The following is a 19,485-nucleotide window of genomic DNA, read 5'->3' as shown; positions in this document are numbered from 1 at the left end:
AATTCTCAACTTGGAATTTATGAGGTCTAACCACCTCAAGTGAGTGTTACATGTATCTACTCTCAAAAATCTAACAAACTCTATCAGCTATTTCTCTAAAGTAAGAACACAGATTTTCCTCTTCCTTTTATTTATATTTTCAAAATGAATCCCCTAATCTTGATATTATAAATAAGTCCATGTAACCAACAAAATTTTTAAATTAATCTATGTAACCAATAATATGTTCACCATCTAAACATTGTAACAGATATTAAGTTATTACTTGAGCTTTTTTTTTTGTTGCAGTATAACCTCTTATCATATTATCAAACCTAATAGTGTCTTTCAACAAATTTTTAAAATAAAAATTTTCCTGAAAGTAAAAATTGTGTTTTCAGTTTTACAAAACACATCTAACACTTTGATCCAAGTAACAAAAAGTTCAACCCCCTTCAAATAAGATTTTGAATTCATATAAATAAATAAATAAAAACTTTGTTCCATAAAGGTGGATTCGTCTGACTAGCTCAAATTACTTAAAAGTCCAGAGTGATTTCTAGAGGGGGGGGGGGGGGGGGGGGGGCTACCACCTGTATGACTATGAGATAACAGCATCATCATCATCATTGACTCCATTAACAATATAATGTACATCGTCCTCGTACTCGTCTTCATCATCAATTTGAAGATCTGCAGTTTGTGTTTCACCACTATTGACATCAAGAGCATTATGTGAGGTCCAATCAGGAGGAAAGGTCTTTTGTAGGGCTTCTGTTAGTTCCCCTCCAGTCCTCTCAATCTTGCGTAAACATCTTGACCAGTGAACCGCAGTTCCCATGTCGACAGTCATCTCAGACTCTATCATCTCTCTACATACAGACAAGAGACCACTGTAAACGTAAGATTGAGCAAAAGTGGCTCTTGATAGCAAAGATGTCATAAGACAATGGTACGCTGCTTTGTCTGGTTTCAATTCAGCTAGCTTCATCTCTTCAAAGCAACTCAAAGCCTTCTCTGGCATAGAAGCACGCGCCCAACCATTTATTAGAGTGGTGTAGGTTTTGAGGTTAGGTTTTATACCAAATGCTTCCATTTCTTGGATAATCTCTGTTGCTTTCTGCCAGGAAGAAGAAAAACTGGTTAACAATGATATAAATAAACAGAAAGAAAAGAAATGAGACTAAATAACATGCAAGGATTTTGCACGCAATACATTGTTATGCAAAATGACGATGAAGATGAGCCAAATGGGACGTTTATACCCTTACTTTTTAGTCCACTATAAGTAACCACAAACTTAATAATAAATTATATTTCTCAACAGACAACAGCCATCATACCTGCATATCCCCAGCTTTGCAACAGGCATTTACAAAAGAAGTGTAGGTATGGATGTCTGGTAGAACTCCTTCTTTTCTCATTTGTTGCATCAAGTCTGCAGCCTCCCAAACATCACCTCTACGAGCCCAACTAATAAATAAAACTAGGTTACTAACATATAAAGCAGGTTGTGAAGTCATCAATAGACAAAAATGTTAAAGCATCCAAACATGTACACATGGAAAAAAAAAGTTAAAAAAATAGATAATGCCATCATTCAAGAATATATATATATATATATATATATTTATAAGCAAGTGAAAAGTTCAAGTTTGATTGTCAGATCAGATGTAATTTAATCTTACCCATCAATTAGTATGTTATAGACAAAAGTGTTTCTTGGAATATTTTTTGCACTCATTTCTTTTGTGACTGCAAGGGCACTCTGCATTCTGCCTGACTTGCAACATGACTTCAATAACGCTTCGTAAGTATAGACATCAATCTCCAGGCCCTCATTCCTCAACACTGAAAAGTACTGAAAGGCCTTTTCAGTGTCACCCAGTGAAGCATAACCTTGCATAAGAGTTGTATATGTATGCTCATTTGGTCCAACACCTGCCACATTCATTTGATCCAATATTGCTACAGCCTTGGCCATCTACAAGAAAAATAACATTATTTAAGAATGTACGAAAAGCTAACGATGCATGCACTAAAACAATAAAACTAACAGAAACATCCCTCTGTATATCTAACAGTTTGTAATTCAATCATACTAAACCAGAGTTAAACCAAAAAGATAATTAGGGCTTTGATAGGATGGGTTTTTATTTTATCTGCAATGTAAATAAATCTTGGTAGTGTCAAATATCAAAGAAGACAGAATAGCTGCTGAGAAGATGACATGAAACTCAGACATTGCACTTAGGGTCCTGTAGGCATCACAACTAGGGTTGGATTGAACCACATCTCAAAGAGAGCAATTTGTTTGTGGTAAAACTAACCAATCAAATATCAAAAGACAATTAGGATCCGATTTTTTAACAAAACCAATTAATATTCCTGTAGCTAGTCCTGATTGAATTAGGAAAATCTTTAACATTGAGACTTTTTAGTTTATACTACTACTAAATGCACACTGAAACAAACTGAACTAAATAACTAGAGCATAAAACATAGTTACCGAATTTAGCATTTTTCATCATCAATGGTTAGCCTTTATTTTAATGTTTCTCCAATTCTTTCAAGAATGCAACACTGTTGAAAGTTTATAACAGTAAGAAGCAACAGAAGCTAGCAGTGCATGCCACGGTTGTGCCAATTTTAACTTGAGAGTAATCAATTAATTTAAAAACTTTCCAACTCTCAGAACTTTAAGAAAATCAGGTGTATTTAATTCACTTCTAGAATACATATGTATATTTTTTTTTTTTGGAAGGCACAAAATATATATATTATTAATAATCTGATCAAAGTAGTACAAGTGGTACTGAAAAACAGATATACAAGCACCTCTGGTGCTGCCCTCCAAAAAACCCCATGCTAACCCAATAAAAAGGCAAGCCGACTTAGATTAACCAAAGGATTCCGATATATTGGAAGACCAGTGGTTAAAACTAATATCGAAGCCTTTCTCTTTAGATTTAAGCCAAGACCAACGAAGGTACAAGGCCTCATCCATGACTTTATATGGATCAAAAGGTTTTTCTTGAAAAATCAAAAGATTCCTGTGTTGCCATATAGTACTAGTTAGGGCAACCCACCAAGCCCTCCATCTACTCTGATTTATGTTTGCCCCAAAACCATCACAAAATTGAGCAAAATGATTTAATGGGGAGGCGGAAAGAGGTCCTACAGCCTTGATCCATCCCATTGATTCCCACCACAGCTTTGTTGTCCTTTCACAATTAAAAAAGAGGTGCCCCACTTCCTCCTGCCCTTGGCCACATAGAGGGCACTCAGCATCTTGAATATCCACATTTCTCCTTAAAAGATTCCTTTTAGTGGGGAGCCTGTCTTTAAGAAGTCTCCAAATGAAAATTGCTGCCCTTGGGGGTATGTTCAGATTCCATATTAGCTTGGAAATGCCTGCTTGTGAACCAGAATCATTTGACTTCAGCATTAGACTGTAAGCTGACTTGGTGGAGTAAACTCCATTAGGTTCAGCTTTCCATACCATAATATCCTTTACATGTCTCTGAATGCATATGGAAGTGATGTCTTCCATAAAACTCACTGCCAAATCAAGTTCATGATCAAATAGATTTCTCCTCCACTTCAAATCCCATCTCCAATTATTCTGATCGAAATTACCCATCATGGAAATAAGGCTGTGTTGCTGACTGCTTATGTTGAAGAGTTGATTATATTGCTGTTTGAGAGTGCTTTCCCCTACCCATCTGTCAGTCCAGAAATTAATTCTATCACCACAACCTATCTTCCAAACCATATTTTGATGAAATGTGCTGTGCTGAGACTGGTGATAAATCTTTCTCAGATCTTTCCACCAGTTGGAAAAACCTCTTTTTTCTCTTCCAAGCTGGAACTCTTTCCATCCACCGTATTTGGAGTTAATAATTCTGGCCCATAGCTGTTGCTGGTCAGAAGCCAAAGCCCAAATCCATTTGCCCAGCAGAGCTTCATTGAATTTAGCAATATCTTTAATCCCTAGTCCCCCTTCAGCCTTAGGAAGACAGACCTCTTCCCATTTGACCCACGGTATTTTCTTATGCTCCATATCTCCACCCCACAGAAAATTCCTTTGGAGAGTCACCAATCTATGAACCACCTTTTGAGGTATCTTGAAGAAAGAAAGCAGATAAATTGGTAATGCGTTGAGAACAGAATTTATAAGAGTCACCTTCCCTGCCATAGATATGTTCTTTTGGGCCCATTTGGATAGCTTTGATTGACATTTGTTGATCAGAGGCTCCCATACCAGTGCACTTGATGGTTTAACCCCAATTGGAATACCTAGATAAGAGAAAGGGGTTTCTATTTGCCTGCAGTTCAGAAGCTGAGCTGCCTCATTTGTCCAGCTAACCATCCCTCCAAATATCCCAAACTTACTTTTGGCATAGTTGATCTTTAACCCATAAGCCAACTCAAAGGCTTTCAGCATGGCCTTCAAAACTAGAACATTCTCCCAATGGGCTTCTCCCACAAAAACCGTGTCATCAGCATATTGTAAAATGTTAATGGGCTCCTTTTTCTTTCCAACCAAGTAGCTTCTATACAGATTTTTCTGCACTGCCTCCCGCATCAAACCTGTGATGCCTTCTCCTATTATGTTGAAAAGCAAAGGGGCTAAAGGATCTCCTTGCCTCAAGCCCCTGGAAGGGACAAACTCCTTTGTGGGACTGCCATTGACTAAGACTGATATGGTTGCTGTTGTGAGACAAGCAGAAATCCATTGTCTCCACTTTGGGCAGAAACCCATTCTCTGCAACATATAGTCTAGAAACGACCATGAGACTGAATCGTAAGCTTTTTCGAAGTCCACCTTGAAGATCATCACTGGCTTCCTATATCTGCAAGCTTCCTCTATCACCTCATTAAGGATTAAAACCCCATGCAGGATGTGTCGATCTTTAATAAAAGCTGTCTGTCTCTCATCAATGAGAGCAGATATAACAAGCCTCAATCTATTTGCTAGCAACTTGGCTATGACCTTGTACATACAACCAATCAAGGAAATTGGTCTGTAATCATCAAAAGACTGAGGGTGATGAATTTTGGGAATTAGAGCTAGGAAAGAAGCATTGCTGCCCCTAGGGAAGCAGCCATGAACATGAAACTCATTCACGAATCTGCTGAAGTCAGCTTTTACCACCTCCCAAAATTCTTTTAAGAAATTGAAATTAAATCCGTCCGGTCCAGGGCATTTTTCCCCACCACAACTCCACACTGCCTCTTTGATTTCCTGGTCTGAGAAAGGAGCAGACATAATATCCCTCTGCCTCTGATTGATAGATGGAAATTGAACTCCATCAAGGGTAGGTCTGAACTTATGCATTTCAGAAAATCTATTTTGGAAATAACTCACAGCTTCATTCTTGACTACAATAGGATCCTGAACCCATACATCACCAATGAGAATTCCTTGCATACTATTATAGTTTCTTCTGAAATTTATGGCTTTATGGAAATAAGCAGAATTGCAGTCCCCTTGTTTCAACCATTTTTCTCTAGATTTCTGTCTTAAGAGGGATTCAAAAGCATTTGAGGCCTCCCACAGTTGCTGTTGTAACTCTCTCCTGTTCCTGATATCTTCCTCGGATAGATTTCTAAAGGAAGCAATGTCTTCCACTTCATTGAGCTTTTGCTGGATTTTCTGAATTCCTTTATCATTAATGAAACCATATTCTTTACTCCACTGCCTAATGACCTCCTTTAGATGCCTCAGCTTGTTTTTTAACACAATACCCCCCCAACCCCCCTGCTGAGCATTACACCAAGTCTCCTTCACTAGTTTATGATACCCTTTCTGATTAATCCACCAATCAGCAACCTTAAATGGCTTAGGACCCCAATCCACCATCTTGGTCTGCAGAATAGTTGGGCAGTGATCAGAAAGGTCCCTTGGAAGGACATGTTGGCAGCTATCAGGCCAGGTAGATAACCACTGGTCAGAAACCAGGAACCTATCAAGCCTACTCTTCACACTACCATTGGGTCTGATCCACGTGAAGGTACTCCTAGCACTCTTAACCTCCTGAATCTCCATATCCTGGATCCATTGGTTAAAATCTGAAATACCCATGTGATCTGGAACACTTTGGGAGGAACTAAGTCTTTCTTGCTGACTTCTAATGCTGTTAAAGTCTCCCAAAAAACACCAAACTCCAGGAGGATTAGAAGCTTTAAGCTGTTTCAGGTTATCCCAAAGGGCTCTCTTCCCAACAGAATCGCAAGGTGCATAAATATTAACAAGAAATATCTTCTGATTGTTATGAAGCCAAGTTCCTTCAAGCATCAGGAAATTGCTGTCTTTCACCCTCCTTTCCACCTCAAAGAGAGAATTGTTCCATAAGCACAGTAACCCACCAGCAGCTTGAGTTGAAGGAACAAAGTCCCATGAAACATCTGCATCCCCCCAAAGAGACTGACAAATAACCTTAGTAAAACTCTCTTTTTTAGTTTCTTGAAAACACGCAATATCCACCTTAAATTTTGAAATGATCCGTCTAATGGCTGCCCATTTACACCCCCTCCCCATACCTCTTGAGTTGTAAGATAAAATAATCATATCTGCTGTTTATGAATACCCATCTTAGCTGCCATCTTATTGTCTCTGATGTCCATTTCCAACATACTCTCCTTTAACTTCATATCATCATCACCGTGGTTCAGGCCCAAAACCTTTACTAAAGCACACTGCCTTTCTAATAACTCTCCATTGTTTGACAACGTATTGTCTATATTTGTAACTGGGCGACACCACCTTTCTTCTAACATAGACCTTTGTGGCAGATATACTTGGGCCTATTTGCTTCTGGCCCAAAACTCCTACATCTTCCTTTGAAACATGTAAACCAGAATAAGCGTTGACCACGCCTTTGTTTTTTGCAGACCTGTCATACCCAGTCTCTTGAGCCTCCTCCAACGAACAAACCATCTTCTTGCCCCCCACTGGGTCTATGTCTAAGCTTTCCATATTTTCGTTAGGAATCTGACCCTTCTGCCTCTCGTCTGCATATATCTTTTTCTCTGCTGACTTTTCTATCTGCATGCAAGCCATTTTTTGCCTTTCATCCCTTGTAAGAAGACCATTACCACTCTGGGTAAGCCGACCGTTGTGGGGTTCGAAATCTGCACCAGAACAAGCGCCAACGAGGCTCTCTCCCTTGTTCACCATTGATTGGTCCACGTCCTCCGAAACGCTATCGGACCGGTCCAAAGTGGAGTGACCGAGGGCTTGTACCCAGTGGTCACGGCGAGCTTGAGATTGACGGATATCCTCCCAAAGATTGGAAAGCCCGCCGTTCACGTCTTCGGCACCACCGTCTGAGTCATCGGAGCCGTCACCGACAAAACAAGGAGTGTTTGGCAGAGTCGAAAGAGGGGATGGTGGGAACCAGCTATTATTCCGACAACACTTCGGAGGCGCCCCTATCCTGCTCAGGTCCTCCACCACCTTGAGATCAAAATCCTCCCCTTCGATGGTAGCCCGCACGTTCTCCTGAAAACCCAGACCCCGTTTGGTTCGCACGAGGATTCTAGCAACGTCCATCCTTTTCCGGTCCTCCACATATGCGTCAACCTCCACCATCTCACCAATATCCGTCAAGGCCGTCGCCATGTACTCCGGTTTCCACACAGCCGGCGGTAAACCCCATAGCAGGACCCAAGTGAGTCTGTGGTCAGGTTTAATGTCCGGTGACCATTTCTGGAGCTCCGATATTGGTGAAGATCCGTGCTTCCGCTCCTCGTTGATCATATGTTTCGCCTTAATGTCATCCAGGTATGGGAGAATCACCCAGTCATCCACCCAGTAACATGGTTGAACTTCATGTTCAAACGTCCACTTTAACTCCTCCTCCAATCTTTCGAACATACCTCTATTCTTCAATCTCCCGACCCATGCCCTTTGAAGCCATTCTTTGTCCTCTCTGGTTGGGCTTAAAACCATCTTTCTCTGTCTATCCCCTTTAATACCTTGAGCGTCTCCTATCACCATATAAGAACTTCCTTCCCCCGTTGTCGCTTCCTTAGCCACCTCCACGTAGGACCGTTGTCTACGGCCAAAGCCTGGTTCTTTCTTATAAGCGTGCTGCTTCCCTATGAGCTTCACCTGGGGTTTCCCCTCTTTCTGGATGTCTTCTTCATACAGGTTTGTTTGAAACATCTTTCCCCTGTCGAACTTTGGACTGTTGACAAACAATTTCATTCCGCCAATGAAAATATTGTTGTCCAGTTGTCGTTCCAGCCTCCTCTCGTCCACCACTTCTATGAACCTGACGAAGCCAAACCTGTGCCCCACCTTGTTTCTATATCTGGGAATAAAAACTTCCCTCACTCTACCCCATTTCTGGAAAAGCTTCCACAAATCACTCTCCCTTATCTCCTCCGGGAATCTTGAAAAGTAGAACGTCGTGACATGTTCCTTGTCTCTCCACGTCATATATCTATCTGGCTGTTGATCTCCCCTCATAGTTTGTCGACCTCCATTCTCCGACCCTTTCCTACTTCTCCTGTGAGATACCTTCACCCATTCTCCATGGTTGGTAGTATAGTCGGTGTTATCCTCGTGTTCAGTATTCCACTTCACTGCCACATTTCTATGGTGATCATATTCCACTACTCTGCTGCTTCTCCTTCCATCTCTGTTACGCAATTGTTCCTTGCTGTACCTTCCCCGTACATTGCTCCAACTCCTTGCACATCCTCGTCGTCCTCTCTCTAAGTGTCTCCCGCGGTTGCGCCCTGTGTGTCTCACTGTGTTGATCAAACGCTCCCCCCCTGTCTCTCATTCTCTCTCTGGCTCCTTTCTCTCTCTCTCTGTTTGTCTGTGTTTACCTCACTCAGTTTCTCTCTCTTTCTCTCTCTCGGTTTCTCTCTCATTTTCTCTCTCTATCATTTAATGGGTCAAATAAGATTTTGGTCCCCATAGAATTTCAGATTTCGGGTTTTAGTCCCTATAATTTTTTTTGCCTGAGCAACAAAAAGGCAAATATTTAACCCCATAGAGACTAATTATGAGCAATACAAATGAATGAGGGACTAAAAATGGGGGGTAAATTATAGGGATCAAAACCCAAAATTTGAAATTCTACAAGCATCAAAAACTTATTTAACCCTTATTTAATTTACTGAAATTTACTGTTTGGCCTCTGTTTCACCATTACTGAAGAGCAATTGATAAGAGGTGGGGCTTTTTGTATTTTTCTAGTTGAGGGTGGGGGGATGTTTGAAGAGGTAGGACTCCAGAGGGCAACTAGACAAGATAGATGACAGGTTTCTTGATTTTCTTTGGTTGCACTAGTCTGTTTTTTCTGATTTGTTGCATGCTAATGTATGCAACGTGTTTAAGGTCGCCAAAGCTATTGTGAACATAAATCTCTGAGATAAGGGAGTAACACATTATGATAAATGTTCTTTTGTTGTCATTAATTAAAAATTCTTGTTTACATCGTATTATTATCGAAGAGGGCATAAAAAACTATGGCAAATTAGAAATAATGATTATTAAGATTTGGTATTTTTGTGTGAAAGAAAAGAAAATAAGATCTTTGTTTTAGGTCTGAGCCAGTTGTAGATTTATAATAATACTTCCTTTTATTTTGAAAAAAGGAAGTGACATTTTTTTTTTGCATACACATAGATGGCTGCATGAAAATTTTTAATGCACACCTGTGAGTTCTGTGTTTATCTTTTTGTAATTTTAATTATAAGTAATTGTTCTTTGATTCATTTTGTTGTTATTATTTTTTCAGCCTGCTAGAAAAGAAATTAGCTCTTTAGATTCATTTGCACTTTTGAAAATCATATACATAAGCAAACAAAAGATAAGAGAAATAAGAACCAAGACATGTCATTTGTGTATTTTAATTACCAATTGTTTGTCAACCACAGATTACCTTACGCTTCTCAACAAGGCCAAGAATAAGAGCATTATATGTGTGTACAGTGGGAATGCAACCACTCCTCCTCATCATATCAAAGATCTCCAGGGCTCTCCTCATCTCCCCAGCTCTAGCAAAACCATGTATAATGGGCAAAAATGTGCGTGTAGTAGGTCTATACCGCTCCTTCTGCATTTGCTTCACCATACAAATGGCACGATCCATGTTACTCATCCCACAAAAAGCTGTTATAATGTTATTGTATAGTACTACATCAGGCTTCAAACCATCTTTAGTAAAGTCTTCAAAAACGGAGAATGCATTAGCCCAATCTTTCAACTTCAAGAATCCATTGATCAACATAGAGTACGTCTTCATGTTATGTTTTATGCCAGACATTTTCATCATTTTGCTAATCTGCAATGCTTTGGAAACTTTTCCTATCTGAAAAAGAAGACAAAACAGAGTGGTGTCAACAGGCCAGAATTACTGGTGGCACATACATTTGTTTGTCTTAGAATATGAATTTAAGCCTAACTCAACCCTAAAAGCTAGCTCATAGGGTGAGGGTTATCCACTACTTATATACTCTATCTTGACACTATCTCTAGCCGATGTGGGACTTGAGCTTTTCCCAATATACCCCCTCACACCCAACACTTTTGGGCTTGATGCGTGGATAATATGATGGATGACCCTTTTGATGGATCTAGGATAGGTTCTAATATCATCTTAGAATGTGAATTTGAACCTAACTCAATCCCAAAAGCTAACTCATGGGGTGAGGGTTATCCACCACTTATATACTCTTTCTTGGCACTCAAGCCGATGTGAGACTTGGGTTTTTTTCCAATAGTTTGTTTGACCAAAATTAATTTCCCCACATCCTAAAATTAAGGTAGCCAAAAGTAAGCATTAAGCAAGCAGTTTCAATAAAAGAAATAAATGAAGGAGCACATCATATAACAAGAAACAAGAGGCCTTTAGGATTAAATGAAAGAAAAATCAGTAACTCAATCTGCCTCTTATAACCTTGGGACATAAAGGACAGTTTATTAGCTGCAAATAAATAGTCTTTCAAATATTAATTTCATGTGTTTCTAAGGGAATTTGGTTCTGAATTTCAATACATTATCATTCAATCAAGAAAAGAATTCACAATAAAGAAAACTAATCATGCCCATAACAGAGTGCAAGGATCAAAAGTGAGGATTAAGAATTGATAACAGAGACTTATTTTTCTGAGGATGAGCAACTTTTTTTCAAATTGGCAGCAAAGACATTTGATGTTTAAATCTGAGAGCTCTTGTCAACTATTCAAACCCTCACCACGAGCCCAATCCTAGTGGCTTATTCCCTTTTTTTTTAGACTTGTTTATCATTCCTATATGCATTACTAAAGAAATCTATTGAACATTAACAACATCAGAAGTGCATAGTATGCAATTGTAGTTGAGGAAGGAGGATCAAATGGCACAGGTTCAAGAATTGACAAACTTATACCACCCTAACCTTTTATAGAATATAATCCTTGTCAGAACAACCATTGAATTGTAACTGTCCATCATCTTGATCTTTCACAATTTGAAAAAACATCAAATAATTCATATTTTCATATATTTGAAATTGATATTAATCTTAATACAAAGGATACTTAAATAATGTGAATTTTATTGGTCTGATTTACATGATAGGAACTTCAATAGTATCTACTGAATGGGATAAATGAACAGGATAGCATATATGACCAAATTAATGTCACATGTGAAATATATCTTACCTTGGTGTAAAGATTAATAAGACAACCATAGCTGATAACTGAGGGAGAGAAACCACATTCCTTCATCAAAACAATTAAAAGTTAGTGTCATTCAATGTTGAGTGCAATAATCACAACAGTTTTAGATACCATATCCAAATAAATCAAGCTGACTATGAGAGTAATATAGCACATGCTAAATTAACAAAAAGGGAACAAATTTCAAACAAAAACAGAGATACTCAGGCTAACAACCAAAACGTAAAGAGAGATACTATATACTTTATGCATGAACTCTAGACTATAATAAACAATTGGAAATTACTTACCACCTTTTCTTTTAAAAAACTACAAATATTACAAAAATACTACTAATATCTGCAGAGTGAGAAAGATAAATTTCCTTTAAAAAAAAAGTTGGTAAAATGCAAAAATTAATCTCTCAAGAATTAGTTCAAAAACAGCTTGAATTGCCTCAGTCAAAAGCTAGCAGCTGGAAGAGAACAACACAACAAGCATCATAACTGAGCTAAACAGACAAATGTAGCCAAGACTACAGCAACCCATAGCCAAATAGACAACTGTAATACAAACAGTACAAGGCAGAGGAAAAGGAAATTCAAAAAAGTGGAAGAAGTGTTGCAAGTAGCAACCCACTCAGGAATAAGCTAATTCGTGGCAAAATAAATAAGATGAAGCCAAACAGAAGCAATGGAACAGGGCCATACAGACGAGAAAGGAAGTGTTATCGATGGCAGATGGCAGAACACAGTGGAAGGCCAAAATTCTGTCATATAACACGCCATTGTGGTCTACGGTGCCGCCATAGCAAGTCTCCCTTCAAAAATTGCCTATGGCGGTTGGCAAAAAAAAAACCGACATGGTGGCCATAGCTCCTCCGTTTAACCACACTGAAAGAAACCAAATAAGGGGACATGAGAAGACAAACACACTGCCAAACAGGGCAAACCAAGGTGGAAGAGTGGCTGAAATAACCAAGTGAAAGGTTGACGGACATGCAGATAATGGGGAGGTGAGATTATCTATATGGTTGCCAGCTAAGGTGGCTGAAGATGAGCCATGACACGCTGACATAAAAACCAGCTGGAGAGTGTGGACAATGCATGACTGGGAGATTTCTAGAGAGAGATCAGGTCCTAAAAGATCATTGATTGGATACTGCAAATGTTGAGAAACAGAGATGATAGCTGCAGTGCAAAGAAAATCATGTTGAGGATATGAACAAAACCACTGAAGCATTAATGTTAGCTTGAAAGATACGTGTAAGCAGTGGGTAGGAGGACCGTAGGAGCAAAGCTAGTGTACAGGCAAAAAGCACAGGACGGACTTTGCTCTTTGAAAGAGAATCCTACATACAATCTGGAATTTTTATGTTAGAAATTTATGTTTAAGTCCCCCTATGCTATTCGATGTTCGCATGGAGTGGGACATTTTCTTTTAAAAGATAAAATTGATGACAACACAATGAGCACATAGCATGCCAAAACTAGAAACTAGAAAGACTATAGTAATAGTGATGATGATGATAAAACTATGAACGAGCAATACCTTAAGTCTGTCAAACACAATCAAACATTTCTCTTCATTACCAATCATTGTATAACCATCCATCATGGTATGATATATGTCAATGGGAGCATCTATCCCTTGTACTTCCATCTCCCTCACCAAGGCTTCAGCTCGATCCATATTGCATGTTTGACTGTAAAATGCAACAGGATATCAAAAACAAGAAGAAAATTGAAAAGAAATGACAATTATTTGCACATTGACAAAAATTGGAAACTTACAAAAACAGAAATCTAGGTTACAATAATAGATAAAAACATTAACAGATTAACTATGTCAGTCAATAATTGAGTGGTTAATTTGTTTAAATTTTAACCTAATATTGATTTAATTAACAACTTGAGAGGAAATTTTTTTTGTCTTGGCAAACATTGATACTTATATTAATTTTTTATTTCCCAGCTAAACATTACACAAAGGAAAAAAGAAGGAAATGACACAAGTAAATTTGGAAGACAATTCTCCATTTAGTAATAATGATCTATCCAATACTTGCAACATATGACAAATAAAGGTCTTGAATCATATCATAGAAATAAAAATGAACCCTTAAAAGAAATATGAATGCTCACCAGTGCGCATAAATTATGCTCCCATAAGTGACAGCATTTAAAGATGGGAGCTTCTCTTTGGCCTCCTTAAACCAATGATCTGCAGCACTTCCAAAGCAACATCAAATAGTTATCTCCATGATACAAACTGATGCTTTACTCTTCACTCATTTATGAACTGGCCCTCAAATTATTTCCCAATATCAAAGATCAAAACTTTCACACCAGCACAGGGAAGAGAATAGAGAAATCGTGAGAGTGGGGTTATTTAAGTATGAAAAACCAGAAGTGAACAAACCAGCAAAACCAAATATTCAATTACTTTAGTAAGAGAAAAAAAAACAAAACCCAGCTATAGCAGTGCACTTTGCACTTTGGTGGTTGGGAGTTCAGAAGATCAATTGATCTCCAGTGACTGATGCAACTTTATTAGTTTATTTTCCATATTTTTATTAAAAAGGAGAATAGAAGAGCTAAATAAATGAGGTAGTTAATAATGGAATCTAACCTAGATAATTAATTTTTACAATAAAGTGTGCAGGTTTTTGGCTTCCTTATAAGCAGGAAAAATTGGCATTCCACTTCTAAAGTTCAGTGGCAATCAGTTGCTAGGATTCCATTCTGGCATTATCAGTTTTGAAATTTTTGTTTATTGTTTGGATTCAGGTTTTCTGTTAGACAATAAATACAAAGTATTTTCTTTTTATCTATATAACCCAAACATCTTCATTTCCAATTTTCTGCCACAACCGTATGCTTTTCCAGAAAAACTGGTGTCAACTATCCTTTAAACTTAAAAGATTTACCCCAGTGCATTGAACTGGAAGTCTGGAACCAAAATGAAAGTCTACGCTAGCCGCATAAAAATCAATCTGGACACCTTTCAATTTTTCCCTTTGGCATGGTATCAAAGTTCTATAACCAAGTAGTACAAATTGAATCCTTGCTGGCTACATTCTTTATGAAATTATTATAAAAATTTTAAAAAAACAGCACAATTAAAGTGGGCATGTATATTAGCCAAACATCAATCCCAAGTTAATGGGATGAGTTAGAGACAGAAACCATTTGTATAGGTTCACTTAATAGCTTAATCTTTTGAGTTGGTATATGAACAAAAGAAAGAAAAAAAAAAACTAACAAGTACAAACAATACTTCTAATAAAAGGATACAGTAACGGGGAATTTATCTGGTTTACTTACTCAGCCTTGCCCATTTTAGCGAATCCTCCCACAATTATACTGTATGTCACTATAGTCATTTCAATTCCCTCCTCCTTCATCTTTCTAACACAATGTAAAGCTTCTTCCATGTCTCTACCAACTGCATAAGCATGAATAAGACTGCAAACATTTAACATGTATTAATTATTAAAGTCAGAAGAAACAATAGTCATAGTGCTTTTTCTTTTTTCATAAAAGAAATTTAATTTTGAAGGAAAAAAAACTGTAAGATGGGGATAATATTCTCCTTAAACCAAAGAACAAAATAAAAATGGAAAAACAAAAAATACAGAATACCAAACAGAATCCCTAAAGAATGCTAAAAACCCTTGTATTGTGACAGTGTATGTGAGGAAGAATTGTAGGGGATCATAGTCCCAATTGGGCGAGAAAATTGGCACGACTTGGGGTAACTAACTGCCAGCACAACCAGTGGGAAAATTCTGTTGTAAGTTACAGAGAAGTGATATAAGTGGCTATAGAGAAATGTGATCTGATGTTGTTCCTATCTATCAGAATCCTTGAGTTAAACACCAAGGAGGAGAGAGAAAAATGAAAGAACAAGTTTAAAGAGGACTTCTTTTGAATGGTAAACATTTGAAAGAACAGAAACTCGACAGTTAAATATTTTTCCCCGATCAATAATATTCAACTTTACAAAGAAAAGTCAATTCATTCACATGTTCATCTCTGAAATGACAACACACACCAATCAGAATGTTGCCTTAGGTTAAAAGTAAAAACAATTTTAGCAGATGTTAAAATTATACCACACCTCTAATACAGATGATTTTGTATAAAGAACATACCTACTGTACACATGTGAAGATGGCTCTATTCCTCTTGCTTGCATACTCTCAAATGTTTGGCGTGCATGATGCATATCCCCTCGTCGTGCATAATATTTAACCATCAAGCCATATTCTTTTCTAGCAGGCTGGAAAATTAATAACAACAAAATGAATCAAAGAACAATTACTTATTACTTATAATTAAAATTACAAAAGATAAACACAGAACTCTCAGGTGCGCATTAAAAATTTTCATTCAGCCATCTACGTGTATGCAAAAAAAGATGTCACTTCCTTTTTGCAAAATAAAAGGAAGTATTATCATAAATCTACCACTGGCTCTGACCTAAAACAAAGATCTTATTTTCTTCACACAAAAATACCAAAACTTAATAATCATTATTTCTAATTTGCCATAGTTTTTGATGCCCTCTTCAATAATAATACAATGTAAACAAGAATTTTTAACTAATGACAACAAAAGAACATTTATCATAATGTGTTACTCCCTTATCTCAGAGATTTATGTTCACAATAGCTTTGGCGACACATACTGCTGCATACATTAGCATGCAACAAATAAACTAGTGCAACCTAAGAAAATCGAGAAACCTGTCATCTATCTTGTCTAGTTGCCCTCTGGAGTCCTTTCTCTTCAAACGCCCCCCACCCTCAACTAGAAAAATAAAAAATCCCCAACTCTTATCCATTGCTCTTCAGTAATGGTGAAACAGAGGCCAAACAGTTCAAGTTTTCCACAAAACAACTTCTATGGCTTCAAATTTTCTCTTTAATTTCCAAACATCATATTTGTGCCCCCTCGTTTTAATGACTTATAGCAATGTCTCACCGATGTTGTTATTAAGGTAAAAACCAAAAATTAACTTCATTTCTTGTTTACAGAAGTATGTATTGGAAACAGTGAAAACTACTTTTCCTTATTTTATGCTTTCATTCACTGTTTTCTGATTAAACTTCAGAAAGCAAGAAATAAAATAAAACCAGAATTCAGAAAATAGAAAGAAAAAAAATCAAACCAAATGCCCTTCAATCATAAGCTTCCACTAGACAAGCTTCTCCATAACAACTTATAGGGGAAGAAAATAAGAAGGAAAACTAAAATTAGCTTTTCCATACGTTAAAATTAGCTTATGCATAAGATAATTTGTAAAAACTCTCTGATATTAGCTTTTCCAAAACCTGATTTTTAACTCATACATAAGCTAATTTGTAGAAACTCTCTCATATTAGCTTCTGCAAAATCTGATTTTTAACTTGTGCATAAGATAATTAGTAGAAAGCTTCTCCAAAATCCGATTTTTAACTTGTGCATAAGCTAATTTTAGCTAGTGACATATTTCATTTTTTTTCTTATTTTCTTCTAAGATTAGTAGTTAGAGAGAAGTTTATCCAACCAAACTCTAGCTTTACCGATCTCAGGTTCAAGTCCTGGGTACGCAGCTACATTAAATACTTGAAGGGAGAGTTTTGTCGCCCATAGTGGTCCTATCCGGCTCAAACAGGATTGCCTCCAGTAGAAGATACTTGTGGTGTAGACAAAAAAAAAAGACTCTACCTACTAACTACTTCTCTACTATATGAAAAACTACACAAGCAACCCTTCTAAACAGAGTAAAGAGTTAATAGAAGCAACAACTAATATAAGAATAGCATATAGAACAAGATAATGAACCTTCTTAATTCTCTCGAAGGCGGTCACAACGGCCTGCCAATTCTCTGGCTGGGTTTCCAGAACCTTCTGGAAGCTCTTCCTGGACCCGTCCCTCTCCTTGTGCCTCGTGGACGGGTACTCTCCCTTATCACCACCATTCCCTTGCAGCCAGCGCGCCCTCTCTTCACTCCTCTCCCGCATCTTCTTCCCGTCGTCGAGCTTCACTGTCAGCACCCTCCCATGGAACTCGACGCCGTCGAACTCCACCGCCCTCATCGCCGCCTTGTCCGCCTTCGTCTCGTCCCCCTCGCCGCCGTCGTAGATGACGAAGGCAAACCCCGCGCTCCGCTCCGTGTCGTGGTGGCCCTTGAACAGAATCACGCTACGTATGGGGCCGAACTGCCGGAAGAATTCCGCCACCTGCGGCTTCTTCACCCACGCCGGCAGGTTCCCCACGAAGATCTTCCCCGGCTGCCGGAAATCGAAATTCCGGGAATCAGAATCCGCGCCTTCACCGCCGCTCTCTTTTTTGGTTTCGGTGTCAATTTCCGGTGGTGGCGGTGGCGGTGGCGGAGGAGGAGGAGGAGGGGAGAGTTTGCTTGTGAGCCATAGCTTGTTAGCGAGAGGGTTTGAGGGAGGAGTTATTGGTGTGGCTTTGGGGGGTTTGGAGGGGCGGCGAGGGGTGGCAGCGCTGTTGGAGTCTGACGGTGGTTTGTGGGAGAAGGATACGGTGGTGGTGGCGGCAGAGGCGGAGGGAGGATGGTGTTTGGGGGAGAAAAGGGTGGTTTTGGTGGGAATGGATAAGTGCGAGGTGGAGAATGAGAGAGGTTCCATTGTTATTGGCGTTTGTCGTAGTAGCAGTATCCGAACCTCATACTCTATCCACTGGTAAGGAGGTAACTATGCTGTGAAAGATATGAACCTTAGGTAGGTGTAAGATATTTAGTAGTACATTTGTTCTTATAAAGTAACTAAATAAAGGGGTTTTCTTTCTTCTAATATACACAGTCTTGCTAAGGGTAGAGAGAGGAAGATTAGAGATTTGGATCAAGTAAAGTGTGTTAAGGATGAAGAAGGCAAAGTCTTAGTGCATGACAAAGATATCAAGGAAAGGTGGAAGGCGTATTTCCACAACTTATTTAATGATGGATATGGATATGACTCTAGCAGTCTAGACACAAGAGAAGAGGACCGGAACTATAAGTACTATCGTCGGATTCAGAAACAGGAAGTAAAGGAAGCGTTGAAAAGAATGAGTAATGGTAAGGCGGTGGGGCCAGACAACACACCTATTGAAGTATGGAAAACTCTTGGAGATAGAGGTCTTGAGTGGCTCACCGAACTCTTTAACGAAATTATGAGGTCAAAACGCATGCCGGAGGAATGGAGGAGAAGCACGTTAGTGCCAATCTATAAGAACAAGGGGGATATACAAAATTGTGCAAATTATAGGGGAATCAAGCTCATGAGTCATACCATGAAATTATGGGAAAGAGTGATCGAACGGAGATTAAGAAAGGAGACTCAAGTTACTGAGAATCAATTTGGTTTCATGCCGGGAAGGTCGACCATGGAAGCGATTTATTTATTACGGCGGGTGATGGAGCAATATCGCATGGCCCAACAAGACTTGCACTTGATTTTTATTGACTTGGAGAAAGCGTATGATAGAGTGCCTAGAGAGATTTTGTGGAAAGCTCTAGAGAAGAAAGGGGTTAGGGTTGCATATATTCGAGCTATCCAAGATATGTATGATAGGGTATCGACTAGTGTTAGGACACAGGGTGGAGAGTCAGACGATTTTCCCATCACAATTGGTTTACATCAAGGGTCAACCCTTAGCCCCTACCTTTTTACCTTAATTCTGGATGTCCTCACGGAACAAATCCAAGAGATAGCGCTGAGATGCATGCTTTTTGCAGATGACATAGTCCTCCTTGGAGAGTCGAGGGAGGAGTTGAATGAGAGGTTGAAAACTTGGAGACGAGCTCTAGAAACACATGGTTTTCGCCTAAGCAGAAGCAAATCG

At 38.7% G+C, this 19,485-nt stretch overlaps 1 protein-coding gene across 1 annotated transcript; it reads right to left on the bottom strand.

The window, feature by feature from the left end:
• Positions 1-423: 423 nt before the first annotated feature.
• LOC100775408 (pentatricopeptide repeat-containing protein At5g04810, chloroplastic) lies at positions 424-18,399 on the bottom strand. Its single transcript, XM_003535163.5, has 10 exons — positions 17,478-18,399; positions 15,803-15,930; positions 14,973-15,113; positions 13,791-13,877; positions 13,198-13,351; positions 11,650-11,709; positions 9,885-10,313; positions 1,668-1,963; positions 1,323-1,452; positions 424-1,099 (listed from the first exon to the last, which is right to left on the bottom strand). The coding sequence occupies exons 1-10, from the start codon at positions 18,288-18,290 to the stop codon at positions 581-583; spliced, it is 2,757 nt and encodes a 918-aa protein (XP_003535211.1). The 5' UTR covers positions 18,291-18,399; the 3' UTR covers positions 424-580.
• Positions 18,400-19,485: the final 1,086 nt, after the last annotated feature.

Source organism: Glycine max, chromosome 10 (genome assembly GCF_000004515.6).
Source record: "Glycine max cultivar Williams 82 chromosome 10, Glycine_max_v4.0, whole genome shotgun sequence".
NCBI lineage: Eukaryota > Viridiplantae > Streptophyta > Magnoliopsida > Fabales > Fabaceae > Glycine > Glycine max.
This window is presented reverse-complemented; position numbering and strand designations above follow the sequence as displayed.